This window comes from Mustela lutreola, chromosome 1, assembly GCF_030435805.1.
Source record: "Mustela lutreola isolate mMusLut2 chromosome 1, mMusLut2.pri, whole genome shotgun sequence".
NCBI lineage: Eukaryota > Metazoa > Chordata > Mammalia > Carnivora > Mustelidae > Mustela > Mustela lutreola.
The window spans coordinates 135,173,910-135,190,122 of record NC_081290.1 but is presented as its reverse complement, the minus strand read 5'-3'; the positions used below and the strand labels follow the sequence as shown (position 1 = coordinate 135,190,122).

The following is a 16,213-nucleotide window of genomic DNA, read 5'->3' as shown; positions in this document are numbered from 1 at the left end:
CTCAGGATGGATGCTCAATTTGCAAAGCCTTTAACTTTCTGCAATGCCATGCAGCTCCCTGTGTTGGTGTGGGTGTAGGTAGAATCCTGGGGGTGGAGAGAAGAATTGGTGGCTGCCTCAAATGTGGCAGTGAGCAGGGCTACAAATACGGTATATTTTTTTTTACATGAAACAGTATTTTCTCCTCTCCAGGGATGAAGAGGCACTTTAAAGTTGTGTCTACATTCTGACCAAGAGAATTGCATAACTTGGCTTCTCATCCTCCAAACTGCCAACGGCAGCTGGTTGCCCACTAACCTGTGACTGGCTGCAGTTTCCCTGGGCACCTATCTTTGTATTTGAGGCCATTTGCCTTAAAGGAGTGAAACGTTCAAGATAGGAAGGAACAGCAAGATCTGATAGTGTGTCTGAGGCTTCTCAGTGGAAAGAGCCTTCAAAGTCCCAGCTCTTGAAGAAAACCCACCTCAGTCCAGGTCTTCCTTCACAGCCCAATGGCAGTCCCAGCAGCCCTGGCAGGGCTCCAGGCAGAAGCCAACTGTCCCGTCTGTCTGGATTACCTCAGAGACCCCGTCACCACCGAATGTGGACACAACTTCTGTCGCTGCTGCATCCAGCAGTCCTGGGCTGATCTCAAGGACAGGTTCCCATGCCCTGTGTGCCGTCACGCGTGCCAGGAGAGGCACTTGAGGAGCAACACCCAGCTGGGAAGGATGATTGACATTGCCAAGCTCCTCCATGTCACTACCACCAAGAAGAGGAAGCTGGAAGAGGAACATCTGTGTGAGAAGCACAACCAGGTCCTGACCCTCTTTTGTGAGGAGGACCTTGAGGTGTTGTGTCCCACGTGCACACAGCCCCCTGACCACCAGGGCCACTTGGTGAGGCCCGTGGAGGAGGCCGCCTCTCATCACAGGCAGAGGCTCAGCCATTACATCAGGCAGCTGAAGAGGCAGGTGGCAGATGTTCAGAAACTAGTAGCCACCCAAGATCGAAAACTCTTAGAACTGAGAGAGATGGTGCAGTACCAGAGTCAGAAATTAACCTCTGAGTTTGAGCACCTGAACGAATGTATAGACCGTGAGCAAGAGGCTGTTCTGGCACGGCTAGCGGAAGAAGAGAGAGACATTCAGCAAAAACTCTGTGTGAACATCACCACCCTTTCAGACCATGTTTTCACTGTCCGACGCCTCCTAAACCAGGTGGCAGAGAGGAGTGTGATGTCGGAGGTGAAGCTGCTGACAGGTGTCAGGAGGATCCAGGACAGGTGTGCAGGCCTAAAGCCCCCAGCTCTCTATTCTTTCCAGTTAAGGACTGAAGGATGTAGTCTCCCTCCACAGTACTTGGCTCTGCAGAAAGTTATACAGAAGTTTAGACAAGAGGTTACTCTGGATCCTGAGACTGCACACCCGAATCTGCTTGTCTCTGAGGATAAAAAGTCAGTGACATTTGTGAGGAGAAAGCCAGGCATTCCTCAGAATCCAAAGAGATTTCTGGTCGTGCTGGGATCCCAGGGCTTCGATGGTGGCCGACATTACTGGGAGGTGCAGGTCGGTAACAAGCGGGAGTGGGCAGTGGGGCTCTGTAAGGACCCCCTTTCCAAAAAGGGCAAGCGGCCCCCTTCAGGAGGGCACAGTTGCTGGACAATTCGGCTGCAGGACGGTGGCTATGTCGCACAAGGGGCCGCTCCTGTCACTCTTGCACTGAAGGAAAAGCCCAAAGGGGTTGGCATTTATCTGGACTATGAGTTGGGGGAAATTTCCTTTTACAGTTTGAACGACAGGTCTCATATCCATTCTTTTATGGATACATTTTCTGAAGTGCTGAAGCCTTACTTCTGTGTGGGGCATGACTCCAAACCTCTCACGATCTGTGCAGTGAGGGATTATGAACTGTGACTTGGCTTCATTTTCTGTCTGTAACTTACGGACAGTGGGTGGAATATTTTACAACTGTCAGTGAATGTGGTGCCAATTTTTTTAATACTTTTGTGACTTAAATACATTTTCTTGTTTTGTTTTCTTTTTTAAAAAATTTTGTTTGAATAGCCAAAGAAATGTGGGGATTAACTGTTTCTGGAATTCTAAGATCAAAGTATATACATTATAGTTTTATAGCTCCAATAGATTTTTGGGGCACATTTATGTATTTACATGTACATATATTGTATTAGACTTATTACATATTTTGTACACTTATAGTGTAGTCCCATATGTAAGTGCCATTTATATGCCAGGCAGGAGAAAAGACATAATTGTAGGGAGGCGATTCTCAGTGGGTCTGTCCTGTTTCTGGGTGGTAATAAGGTACTGACTGCTCCACATTATATGGTCAATGATGTTCTTATGGGGGACAGCCTTGGAAGATAGAGATGGTGTTTCCATCCAGACTATGTGAGTAATAAATCTCTTCAGATCTTTCTGGTGTGTGTGGTGTCATCAGTCCATACAGCGAACAAAATTTTGGGTGAGGGTCCACCCTGGCTATACAAACCTGATCTTGAGGTTGGTGTTCTGAGCAGACTTCTAGAAATGTTAACTAACTTCTTCAGGGGTTTTCTCCTCTTTCTTTCTTTTTCTCTTTCTTTCTCCCTTTCTTCCTTCCTCCCTCCCTCCCTCCCGCTTCCTTTCTTTCTTTCTTTCTCTCTCTCTTTCTATCTGCTGCTCAAAGAAATCATGCACTTAGAGCATTTATGCCTTTACTTGCAAATCAGCGCACCTTTAATGGGGTCTCCTCCAAGAAAAGGCTCTAGAATGCAAGTCAGAAAGAAGGAAGAAAGACTGGAATCAGGGAAAGGAAATGAAGCAGTAGAACAGAGGGCCACAATTTGACCTAATTGGCAAGTTGAAATTTACTAAAAGAATCTATAGAACAGGTGCCTGGGTGGCTCAGTAAGTTAAGCGTCTGACTTCGGCTCGGGTTGTGATCCCTGGGTTCTGGGATTTGACCCGCATCAGACTCCCTGCTGAGCAGGGAGCCTGCTTCTCCCTCTGCCCCTCCCCATCCGACATGCTTCCTGTCTTGCTCACTCTCTGAAATAAAAGTAAAATCTTTTAAAAAGATCTATAGTACAGGCAAAATAAAAGGGTGAGAGTCTATTTTGTGCCTCCATAACCTAGATGCTGATTTAGTGGGATCCTACTAGAATGTTAATGATGCTACGGAAAATAAAAGAGACATCAAAGAGGTATGCCTCATCTTAGCTATCAGAATGGTTGCCTTGCCTAAATTCCCCGTGGTCACAACCACATGTTCTCCTAACATGCCTAACAGAAGGCATGGATGAGCTGACCCAGTGAGTAGTAAAATTAAATCATTGACACAAATTGGCTTCACAAAATGGACCCAGATGAATGCCCTACCCCAATAGATCATATGACTAAACATTAGTTGAAACAGCATTCAAGAATTGAAATATATTATTGAAGATCTATGTAGAGTACAGGTTATCCCTACAGCGTCTCTGTTTAACATGCAGATTTTGCTATCTTTAACTTGAGAAGAATGGATAGCACCTCACAGTGAATCCCTATAACCTTAATGCTGTGGTCCCACCCAGTGTTGTCATAATTGAATTCCATCCAATCAACAACTGGTAAATATCTGGCTATTATAGATTCGGCCAGTATATTAGATTTAGGGTTTATTTCAACAGCTTCCCAGCCATAACTTTCCTTCACCTCCAAAGGGCTATTATACACCTCTACCCAGCAATTCTAGCTACCTCAATAGTTTTGTCTTGGCTTATAATCTTTGAGGCAAGATTTTTACTACATTCAACTTTCTCTAAATCTTAAATGATTTATATTTACGACAAACTCCTCCAGAGATCTCTGACTACAGTCTTGGTTAATTTCTTGAGAGTTACTTGGTAATGTGAGGGCACTTCTATCCCTGACACTGTCAAGGAATAGCTATGGACAGGGGCATCTCAGTGGCGGACAGTGGGCATCCAGCTCCTGGTTTTGGCTGAGGTCCTGGTCTCAGGCTCATGGGATCCTGTGCTCAGCTCAAGTCTGCTTGCGATTCTCTTTCCCTTTCCCTGTGCACCTCCCACTCATGCTCTCTCTTTCTCTCTCAAATAAATAAAATCTTAAAAAGAAAGAAAGAGCTATTGAAACCTATCTCAAAAAGCCACAACATGAAAACAAGTCCAACATCTTTTAGGCTTTTTTTGGGTTCTGGATGCAACTTATTCCTCATCTGTAAATTTTGCTTAAGGCCATTTATACTGTTACTTACAAATCAGCCCACCTTTAAGGAGGCTGCTTCCAAGAATCTGTCTAAATAGGAATACATCAGGCATTCCTATTAGTGCCCCCAGAGACATCATTGTAGAGGCTGCAGCACCTTCCTCTCATGCTTGCTGGGACTCTGGACCAGCATGATGGCCATAAGCTGCATCTGGGCTCTCAGTGCAAGATCCTCAGCTCTATTCTGTAAGCCATTGTTAGACACAGAAAATCCAACTTGCAATTTTTCAACTTTATGACAGTGTGAAAGTGATACACATTCAATAGAAACTTGCACTTCAAGGGCACCTGGGTGGCTCAGTTGGTTAAGCAATCGAATCTTGGTTTCAGCTCAGGTTGTGATCTCAGGGTTGTGAGATCGAGCCCTACATGGGGCTCTGCGCTTTGTGTGGAGTCATTTGGGATTCTCCCTCCGTCTCCCAGTGCCGCTCCCCTTCTTCTGTCTTTAAAATAAATAAACAAATCTTAAACAAAACAAAACAAAACAAAAAACAACCAAAACCCTGTACTTTGAATTTTGAATTTCGATCTTTTCCTGGGCTAGCAACATGTGGTATGCTACTCTCTCATGATGCTGGGCTGTGGCAGCAAGCTGTAGCTCCCAGTCAGCCACGTGCCCATGAGGGTGAACAACCAATACATTTAGAGCCATTGCTTTTCAGTACAGGATACAATGAAATATTCAATACTTTAGTATGAAATAAGCTTTGTGTTAGATGATTTTGCCCAACTGAGGCTAATGTAAGTGTTCTGAGACTATTTCAGGTAGACTAGGCTAAGCTATGCTGTTTGGTAGGTTATTTTGCAACATTATTAAAATATTTTCAATTTTTGATGGGTTTATTGAAAAATGACCCCATCATGAGTCATGGAAGATCTGTACTAAGACTTCCTGGAAACAGAGGCTCTCCTAGGCCTTAAGTCTAAACCTGCAAGACTCATCTGGCCAGTATGCCTTGGATCATGGGTACAGCATCCTGCTCACTCAGCATGGCTACTGAGGCCTTGCTAGAGGATAGAGCCACACTTGGGCCCTCTGGCATCTCGCCTGCCTTCTCCGTTCTCAGTCCCTTGCCATATGCCACGGTGGGAAGGAGGGACTTGTAAGTGCATGGTATAAGATAGTGGGTTTTTGTCCCTCCCCCCCCTTTTTTTTTTAAGATTTTATTATTTGCCAGAGAAAGAGATCACAAGGAAGCAGAGAGGCAGGCGGGGTTGGGGGGTGGGTGGGAAGCAGGCTCCCCGCTGAGCAGAGCCCAACGCGAGCGAGCTCGATCCCAGGACTGTGAGATCATGACCTGAGTTAAAGGCAGAGGCTTAATCCATTGAGCCACCCAGGAGCCCCTGTCCCTCTTTTTTCTATAGTTATCTATGCATTAGTTTGCTTGGGTTACTGTAACAAAATACTGTAGACTGGGTGGCTGAAATAACAAAAGCTTATTTTTCTCACAGTTCTTTATTTTCTCACATAATTCTGTCCACAACAGTCTAACATTTTGTCACTCCCCATTTTTCACAGGGAACATGAGGGTATCTATGATAAATCCTGTGAAATTATAAATAAAACCTTCTATAAGAATAAAAAAGTACACTACTGGTTCTGCAAAATCTACCATAAATATAATCTATCACATTTGGCTTTAGATTGAAGAAGTAGTAAATGCTTAAAAAAAAAAAAAAGAAAAGAAAAGAAACCTAGTCTATGTAGGTGGACATTAAATATGTCTAGATATATTTAAGGATTAAAAAACCCCATGTACAGAACACTACACATAGCATGTTCATGTAAAAATAAACAAAAAAATTCTTCTCTTTCATATGTGGATATAAATGGATGTTCCTGCAAAGATATAGGACAAACAAGAATGGTAATATTTGAGAGGTGCCAGGAGCCCTGGTGGCCTAGGATAAGAGAGCAATTTGTTTCTTTAGTGTACTCAACAAGTAAATTTTTTACTGAATTCATCTATATTTTTCATTTTAATAAGTTCATAACAAATAAACCTATATGGTGGTCATTGGAAAATTACTAGCTTTTGTTTTGCTGCTTAAAGAAAAACCTTTCTTATTGCTTGAGTAGACAGTCATCTTCATTGAAGAAGTCCACGAAACATATAGCTTACATCTCTCCCATTCTCTGAACTGTTCTCACAAGGTGGGGACTCCAGATGGGATCTTTGCATTCCAGACTTCCGGTTTAGTTCCTTACATGCAGCGAGAGCTCATAAAAAGTCTCATGCATGAGTTATTAAATGAGATGCCTAACTGGGATTTATGAGACCAAGGTTAGATATGCAGATCTGTCAGTTTTCAGTCTTTGTGTGAATCAAGTCACCAGGAGCAATGGGTAGAACATATCAAGAGTTTTCTGTCTGTCCAAACCAAAACATTTTGCTTACTATTTAGCACACAGAGAAGCCAGGATCTGCTGCCATTTCCACACTGCTCTCTTGCCTATGAAAGCAGTGTGATAGAGGGTCTAGCTATCCAGGGGGCCCTGTTATGCCTGGAAGCCTGGAGATGAGGAACCAAAGAGGTCAACTGAGAAAAGAGCCGGAAGAGAAACTTGGGAATCACCCACTTCAGAAAAGTAATCTGTGTAACAGACTGAGAAGGTGCAGTCTGAGACCAAATTGCAGGATACAAGATCAGGGCTCAAATGCTTAGAAATCAGTTGTAGTTCTATACACTAGCAATGAACAATTCTACAGAGAAATTAAAGAAATAATTCCAGTTACAGTAGCCTTAAAAAGAATAGGGGCACCTGGGTGGCTCAGTCCATTACGCTTCCAATTCTTGGTTTCAGCTCAGGTCATGGTCTCATGGGTGGTGAAATGGATCCCTGTGTCAGGCTTCCTGCTCAGCTTGGACGTCTGCTTGGGGATTCTCTTCCTCTGCCCCTCCTCCCACTTGCATGTGTGTGCTCTCTTTCTTTTTCTCAACTAAATAAATAAATCTTTAAAAAAATAATAAAACACTCAGGGATAATTTTAGCCAAGGAGATTCAAAATTTATACAGTGAAAGTTATAAAATACTGCTGAAAGAAATGACCAAAGACTGAAATAAATGGAAGTATATCTGATGTTCAGGATGGGAAGCCTGAATGTTGTTAAGATAGTAATACTGTCCAAAGCAATATATGGATTCAATGCAATCCTTGTCAAAACCCCAATGGCTTTTAACTGAAATGGAAAATCTTACACTTTATATGGTATTGCCAGAGCCCCCTAATATATTGCCAAAATGATATTGAAAAAGAACAAAATAGAAAGCAAAATACAAGATAAAGATGTTGTTTGTCAAATTTGACCAGGCTATGCTTCTCTAATATGTAAACCCTGACCTCTCAATGACATAGCACCACAAAGTTTATGTCTGGTTCTTATGATGTCCAGGACTGAAACTGTGGCTCCACTGAGTGAGTCCAAGATCCATACCCTCTGACCTTGGTTTTTTTTTTTTTTTTTAAGTTTATTTATTTATTTGACAGACAGAGAGTACAAGTAGACAGAGATGCAGGCAGAGGGAGAGGGAGAAGCAGGCTCTCTGCTGAGCAGGGAGCCTGATGTGGGGCTTGATCCCAGAATCCTGGGATCATGACCTGAGTCGGAGGCAGGCAGTCAACCAACTGCATCACCCAGGCACCCTTATGCTCTGACTTGTGGCAGCACCATTGGAGAGTTGTCTTAGAGAGGTCAAGAGAGCACTATGACCTGTTTCCAAGGAGGATGATGACTTGCTCCCAAGATTACAGCATGGAAAAGTAAGGGAGGAGATATAACTATACAGAGTAGAGAAGCTTACAAACACTAGGAAGATGATCAAGGTTCCCATCATCAGCGATGTGCCATGTTGATACCAAGTACCCTTGATATGATGTGATAAGAATGGCATGTCAGCCCTATGGTCTTCCCTAAATCCACTGCTCTAGTCCAACTATAAGAATAGAAAATGAACTGAAACTGAGGTACATTTCCCCCAAATACCTGATACAATATTCCTCAAAACTGTCCAAGAAAGTCTAAGAAGCTCACAGACCAGAGGAACCTAAGGTTACAGATGATTAAATAATGTGGTATCAGAGATGGGATCCTGGAACAGAAAAAGGGCAGCAGGGAAAAACTCATAAAAATCTGCATAAAATGTGAAGTTTAATTAATAATGTATCAATAGTGGTTCATTTATTGTGACAAAGGTACTAGAGTAATGTAGGGAAACTGAGTATGGAGTACATGAGTACTCTCTGTAGTATCCGTGCAACCTTGCTTAACATCTAAAATTATGCAAAAACAAAAAAATTACTTAAATATATGAAGGAGAGAGCATTGTGATGGCCTTGGCTCTTCATACCAGGCAGAAAGTAGCACTCATCATGTCTGCACTTACTTTGTTGATTAGAACTAGTAACACAGCCCCACTTATTTGCAAAGCGATTGGGATCACTGGGAGTCATCTTGGAGGTAGGCTATCACACCCTGTGGAAGAAAAAGAGAAAGAAAAAGGAAAGGAACTGGGACGCCTGGGTGGCTCAGTTGGTTAAGCAGCTGCCTTCGGCTCAGGTCATGATCCCAGCGTCCTGGGATCGAGTCCCACATCGGGCTCCTTGCTCCATGGGGAGCCTGCTTCTCCCTCTGACTCTGCCTTCCACTCTGTCTGCCTGTGCTCGCTTTCGCTCGCGCTCTATCTCTGACAAATAAATAAATAAAATCTTTAAAAAAAAAAAAAGAAAGAAAAAGGAAAGGAAGGAAGCAAATAGTCTGTGGGGAGTTCCTCATATGAAGTGCACTCAGTCTGGCCAGATTGGGGATGGGTGGCAGAAAACTAACAAACCAACCAAACACCCTGGTCTCTTAAGAATGCAAAGACATCTAGTCCACAGGACAACTCTGCGCCTCAAACCCCCTCCAGCTCCTACTGCCTCAGGTGCTACAGGGGGCATCAGCTCTTAAGAGTCTGGAAGGCAAGGGGTGGCCAGCCAAGTTGTGACTGGCAATGGTCATCGGGGGCTTCCGGGCCTCGGCTCCCAGTGTGACAGGAGGAGGAGGTCAATCTTGGTTTTGGAGACCACCAGCAAGACAAGGTGCCAGAAAGAGGGAAAGACATCATGTGTGAACAGAGAAGCTATCCTCTTCTCCCAAGACCCAGCGCCCAGGGACCTGACTGTGTAGGGTCTGCTGAGTGAGCACGGGGTTCCCCGAGAGGACGTGTCGGTTGTCCTGCAGAGCTCTCACTGAGATACACTACCCTCGCTGTTCCTGTTTCCTTACAGACCTAATGATGACTGTCCTGTCCAACCGCTGTCGCTCTTGCATCCATCAGTTATAGAAACTAAATCCTTCCTCTTCCTGGCTTATCTGCCCCTCACTCTGCCAACCCAGGGAGCAGCCAAGCAAGTGCAAATCAGAAGTAGCACAAGGAAAAGACAGGAAGAGAGATACTATCAGGTTCCCACCCCTTTTTTTGTGAAGGACCTAAAGCATTTATGTCTGCACTGTAGTCTCCCACTGGGCTCACATGTTCCATAGAACAAGATGCCTCAAAGAAAAAGCAATAGCCATGTAAAGGAGAAAAACTTTATAGCTAGAGAAGATAGCTGAGTATTAGAGGGAGAGATTAGATTCTGGTTTTGAGCAATGGATGCTCTTATCAGAAAGTAACTAGCTACAGCCTAGAAAGCCTTAAAGTACAAAGAATAAGATACTAGACACAAATTAATTGATAACAAAACTTTCAGACCATGCTTTCATACTCACATCTCTAATATATTGAGATAGAAGATTTGCAATTACTAATTAATTAATATTGAAAGTATCCACAACAGGGTGCACATTTTGGCAGCACATACACTAAAACTAGGAGGATATGGAGATTAGCATGGCCCCCATGCAAGGATGACAGGTAAATTCATGAAGCGTTCTATTTTCTGTGTAGTTCCCCAGCATCCTGCCCGTCTTTGAAGATTAGGACACACACACTCACACACACACATTCACAACAGATATTAAATGATACAAATTCCAGGGTTTTTTCATTTTAATTAAAGAATGATGATTACAGACTTTCATCACAACATATGGCTCAGAAAACATTATCAATTTAAGATAAATCTGATTCTAGATCCTATAACAGTACAATCTGATCTTACCATTTTTAAGGAGAGAGGAGACATTGGGATTTCAAAAGACACTACAGAATTACAGTCCAAAATAGATCCTGTCACGATGGCATTACTAGGTGGAAGAGACGAAAGACAAAACCAAACAGGATATAGATGTTGCTAAGAATCCCAGGAAAAGAGGAAGATGCCATTGTGACAGGATTCAGGCTATAGAATTCAGTTACAGAACTGGGATAGCTTTGCTGCAGGGCTTCCAGTAGTTACAGGAGCAATTCTTTTTCCACAAAAGTAAAATTCAGTAGGACTGGCATTCTTCTGAACTATGAAATTTGCACAGTTTAATTTTATAATTTGAATGCCTAGTCTTATATCTATTCAAGTGATATTTTACCAAAATACACCTTATGTCATACTGGGTATGATTCCTAATCTCTTACAATCTGTATATGAGACTGACGCGCTACCTACTGCGCTAACGAGGCACCTTCTTACAATCTGTATAAGTAATAGATTATGAACAATGAACTATTTAAAAACTATTGTGCATTCTGCTTTATTTTCTTATTTTACATATATAGGAGAGTAAGTACATGTAGTATAACTCAACCAGTGTGCAGTCTTTAAAATTCTGAATTCTGTGTTTACCACTTGTAAGTGGAAGAAAGATTTTTGTGTGTGTGATTTTTTTAAAGTGACATCTTTAAGGTGTAGAAAGAAAAAAGCGTGTGAACTCGTAGTTTTATACTTAATGAAAATACTCCTCAAAAGTGATAATGAAATGCCTACAAAAGTAAAACTGAGGGAATTCATTGCTATTCTTATACTACAAGGAATGGTAATCAAAGTTCTTCAGAACAAGCCAGAAATGTGTATTTATACAAAGAAATGAAGTACATCAAAAATGGAATCAATGAAGGTATTAGCTCTAAAAGATGACTGCTGCTTACAGCAATAATACTAACAAATGTATTAGTCTGTTTCTAGCATATATGTATGACCCTAAAAGCATAAAGGATTAACGAGAGAAGTTGATAATATACTTTTATAGGGGCTATCCCTTTCCCTTCCTGAAAAGGAAATGTTAATATTATTTGAAGATGACCTCAGATTATTTTATTTATTTAAAAAATTTAAAAAAAATTTTAAAGATTTTGTTTATTTATTTGATAGACAGAGATCACAAGTAGACAGAGAGAGGCAGGCAGAGAGAGAGGGAGAAGCAGGCTCCCCGCTGAGCAGAGAGCCCAATGCAGGGCTCGATCCCAGGACCCTGAGATCAAGACCTGAGCTGAAAGCAGAGGCTCTAACCCACTGAGCCACATGTACACTATAAACCACAGGGGGAACAAATCAAAAGCAAGCAGAAGAATATAATAAAAACGATTATTTTTTTAGAAATTGCAAATGAAATGTGTAAGTTCAGAAACTGAGTTCACCATTTATAAATACACTAAAACATAGTCAATGCAAATACAGATTAATAATAGGTACTTTTATTTAAAAAAAAAAAAAAACAAAATAACTTTTCTAAAAGGTCATGGCAAATGAGTGACTTGTTTCATCCAGAATATTTCATTGGTTGAAAGTAGGAAAATGAACCTTTTCCTTGATGTTGAAGCAAAAATTCTGAAGACAGGTCATTGTTAGAAGAATGCCAACTCCAGGATGCGGAGAAAGGGGAACCCTCCTACACTGTTGGTGGGAATGCAAGCTGGTGCAACCTCTCTGGAAAACAACATGGAGGTTCCTTAAAATGTTGAAAATAGAACTACCCTATGACCCAGCAATAGCACTACTGGGTATTTACCCTAAAGATACAAACATAGTGATCCGAAGGGGCACGTGCACCTGAATGTTTATAGTAGCAATGTCCACTATAGCCAAACTATGGAAAGAACCTAGATGCTCATCAACAGATGAATGGATAAAGAAGATGTGGTATATATACACAATGGAATACTATGCAGCCAACAAAAGAAATGAAATCTTGCCATTTGCGACAACGTGGATGGAACTAGAGCGTAACATGCTTAGCGAAATAAGTCAAGCGGAGAAAGACAACTATTGTATGATCTCCTTGATATGAGGAAGTGTTGATGCAACATGGGGGCTTAAGAGGGTAGGAGAAGAATAAATGAAACAAGATGGGATTGGGAGGGAGACAAACCATAAGTGACTCTTAATTTCACAAAGCAAACTGAGGGTTGCTGGGGGGAGGGGGGTTTGGGAGAAGGGGGGTGGGACTATGGACATTGGGGAGGGTATGTGCTTTGGTGAGTGCTGTGAAGTGTGTAAACCTGGCGATTCACAGACCTGTACCCTTGGGGATAAAAATATATTATATGTTTATAAAAAATAAAAAATTAAAAAAAAAAAGAAGAATGCCAACTGATGCTTCCTTCTGCTGTTCTTGAATTTTTTTTTAAATTTTTAAATTTTCTTATAAACATATAATGTATTTTTATCCCCAGGGGTACAGGTCTGTGAACTACCAGGTTTACACACTTCGCAGCACTCACCAAAGCACATACCCTCCCCAATGTCCATAATCCCACTCCCTTCTCCCAAACCCCCTCCCCCCAGCAACCCTCAATTTGTTTTGTGAGATTAAGAGTCACTTATGGTTTGCCTCCCTCCCGATCCCATCTTGCTTCATTTTTTCTTTTCCTACCCCCCAAACCCCCGACGTTACATCTCCACTTCCTCCTATCAGGGAGATCATATGATAGTTTTCTTTCTCCGCTTGACTTATTTCACTAAGCATGATACCCTCTAGTTCCATCCACCTCATCACAATGGCAAGATTTCATTTCTTTTGATGGCTGCATAGTATTCAATTGTGTATATATACCACATCTTCTTTATCCATTCATCTGTTGATGGACATCTAGGTTCTTTCCATAGTTTGGCTATTGTGGACATTGCTACTATAAACATTCGGGTGCACGTGCCCCTTCGGATCACTATGTTTGTATCTTTAGGGTAAATACCCAGTAGTGCAATTGCTAGGTAATAGGGTAGCTCTGTTTTTAACTTTTTGAGGACCCTCCATGCTGTTTTCCAGAGCGGTTGCACCAGCTTGCATTCCCACCAACAGTGTAGGAGGGTTCCCCTTTCTCCACATCCTCACCAGCATCTTAAAGTAGTAATAATCAGCTTCGGATTCAGAATACATGCCAGATCATCATTGACCTGTTCTTGAATTTTAAAACACTCCAGTGATGGCTGAATCTTCCCTATTATATATATTTAAAAAAAAATCTGAATGCCTAAGGCTATTCTTGTAACTGCAATATAATGATCTCCTCCCTGTTAATGAGCCATCTCTTCTAAAAAGAATTTTATACATAATTTGATCAAATTGGGGTCAGTGGGGTCAGTGCACAAATTTCAAAAGATAGCTTCCTCCTGTGGAGACAGCAGGTCCGAGGCTGGGGGTGCACTCAGCAGGACTGTGAACAGGCTCCTCGTGTGTGGGCTGGACAGCATGTGTCTGGGGGCTCATGGTCACGGTTGGGGCTTCTGCGTGAGTCAATCACATAAAAGCTGAACGCAGAAGCACAGACCCAGAATGCTCTCTTAACCAAATTATTACATAACTAACATTCCAAGGCACATCTACGTTTAGTTTCATCTTCAAATACGAATAAACACTTATATTCCAGAATATTCTCTGTATTTGACATACTTTAGAGCCTGCAGTTAAAAACTGCTTAGCCAGGATTTCTTGAACTCCACCTCCTATTTACAGATTTCATTAAATAGCCACAAAAGTTGTTCTGTTGAATTAAAGTAATTTTTAACTAAAATACAGTACCTGATTTGTCGTTTTTACGTAACTGAATAAAAAGCCTATGTAATAAAATTTGTTTACATCTCCTCTGCCATTCTAGTGAAACAAATTAGTAACCCCCAACTTAAAAAAAAAACAAAACTTTACAGTTATGAATTAAACCCTAATCGTCCTCTTTCATCATGGGTAAGACAGGCTCTTCTTAAGGGGCCTGTGGGAACCCTTCAGTGATGTGGGGCCTACAGGCCTGGGAATAAGGTACCTGGGTGACTTAAGTCGGTTTAGGGCTTGCCTTTGGCTCCGGTCATGATCTCAGGGTTCTGGGATCAAGCCCCACATCAGGATATCTGCTCAGCGGGGAGTCCACTTCTCTGTCTCCCTCTGTGCTCTCTTTTAAGTAAATAAATAAAATCTTTATTTAAAAATTTTAAATTTTAAGAAGATTTTTATTTATTTATTTATTTGACACAGAGAGAGAGAGAGATCACAAGTAGGCAGAGAGGCAGGCAGAGAGAGAAGGAGAAGCAGGCTTCCTGCTGAGCAGAGAGCCCGATGCGGGGCTCCATCCCAGGTCCCTGAGATCATGACTGGAGCTGAAGGCAGAGGCTTAACCCACTGAGCCACCCAGGTGCCCCAAATCTTTTTTTTTTTTTTAAACTATTAAAAAAATATTTTGAATAATAGATCAATAAAGCTGAAAGGGACTAATTAAAGTGAAAATTAAAAACAATGGAAGACCATCCACAAACCTAAAGCTGATTTTTTGAAAAGATAAAAATCAAGAGGCAATAAATTGGTAATGAGTACAAATACATCAACTTAGCTTAGGATTTAAAATGTATGTTCTTTCCACTACCACTGCCTTATTTTGAGTGATGGGGAAGGTTTAGAAAAGGGACAATCAGGAACAAGCAGGATGATGTCATGAAAATGGGCAAAAGAATATTATAGAGATGACTTCCTAGATGACCATGTTGGTGGAGGAATATTAAGGAACCAGGAACTGGCAGGGACAGAGCAGGGCAGGGATGCTGGGAGTACACTACTGATTTTTCTTTTTCTTTTTTTTTTTTTTTAAAGATTTTATTTATTTGACAGACAGAGATCACAAGTAGGCAGAGAGGCAGGCAGAGAGAGAGAGAGAGAGAGAATCAGGCTTCCTGTGGAGCAGAGAGCCCGATGCAGGGCTCGATCCCAGGACCCTGAGATCATGACCCGAGCCGAAGGCAGCAGCCCAAACCACTGAGCCACCCAGGCGCCCCTGATTTTTCAATCAATAAATTCTTTTCTCACAGAAATGATTCTATGCTTTTGAATTGGGGCTGGCTTTCTTGGTTAAGGAAGCAGTGAGCTGTGCTTTCGAGAAGGGTAAAGGGGGAAAGACTGAGCTGTGACTGGCTGCGGGGTATGGGACTCCCGTGATTGCTCATTGCAATTATTGTTAATGGCAAAGACTTAATGGTATGTCAAAAGCGGCCATTTGAGAGGTGTACCACTGAAACGCAAAGCAAGACAGTTTTGGGTTTTTGTCTTTTCTGCTTGGAATGAAACATCAATGCTTTATTCATAATGAAGAATTTACTCACTAAAGCTAGAATGAGACTACTACTAACCACCTCCACCACTGGTCCAAGCACCATTTCTTCTTTCCTGGATTATCCCAACAACCTCCTCATTTCTCTTCTTGGTTCTAAACTTGCTCCCTCCAAGCTATCCTCAACACAGCAGCCGAGTGATTCTTAAAACATAAATGTGCCGCTTTTCTGCTCAAAACCAACCATTGACTTCCTATCTCATTTAGTGGCCTTAGAATCATGTTCCACACAACATACTATTCAGGCCCATGCTGCTTCTTGATCTTATTTCTTATTATTCTCCCACGTATTTACTGTGCTCTAGTCATCCTGAATTCCTCGCTATTCCTACAGGCCAGTTACAATCTCTCCTGAAGGATTTGCACCGGCTATTCCTTCTGCTCTCTGTCAAATAAACAAATAAAATCTTTAAAATAAAATAAAATGCTCCACAGAAACGATGTGCTAAAGTATGAC

The 16,213-nt window shown here is 41.8% G+C and overlaps 1 protein-coding gene and 2 non-coding genes across 3 annotated transcripts; 2 read left to right on the top strand and 1 right to left on the bottom strand.

Moving 5' to 3' along the window:
• Positions 1-491: 491 nt before the first annotated feature.
• TRIM75 (tripartite motif containing 75) lies at positions 492-1,895 on the top strand. The gene has a single exon (XM_059164493.1). The coding sequence runs from the start codon at positions 492-494 to the stop codon at positions 1,893-1,895; it is 1,404 nt and encodes a 467-aa protein (XP_059020476.1).
• An 8,178-nt stretch (positions 1,896-10,073) lies between these two features.
• Positions 10,074-10,177, top strand: LOC131822972 (U6 spliceosomal RNA). Its single transcript, XR_009350427.1, has one exon. It is a non-coding gene; the product is annotated as a U6 spliceosomal RNA (small nuclear RNA).
• Positions 10,178-13,498: 3,321 nt separating this feature from the next.
• Positions 13,499-13,562, bottom strand: LOC131823012 (small nucleolar RNA SNORD45). The gene has a single exon (XR_009350461.1). It is a non-coding gene; the product is annotated as a small nucleolar RNA SNORD45 (small nucleolar RNA).
• Positions 13,563-16,213: the final 2,651 nt, after the last annotated feature.

Coding starts and splice junctions, on each gene's coding strand:
- TRIM75 (XM_059164493.1), top strand. CDS start 492: ATGGCAGTCCCAGCAGCCCTGGCAGGGCTCCAGGCAGAAGCCAACTGT.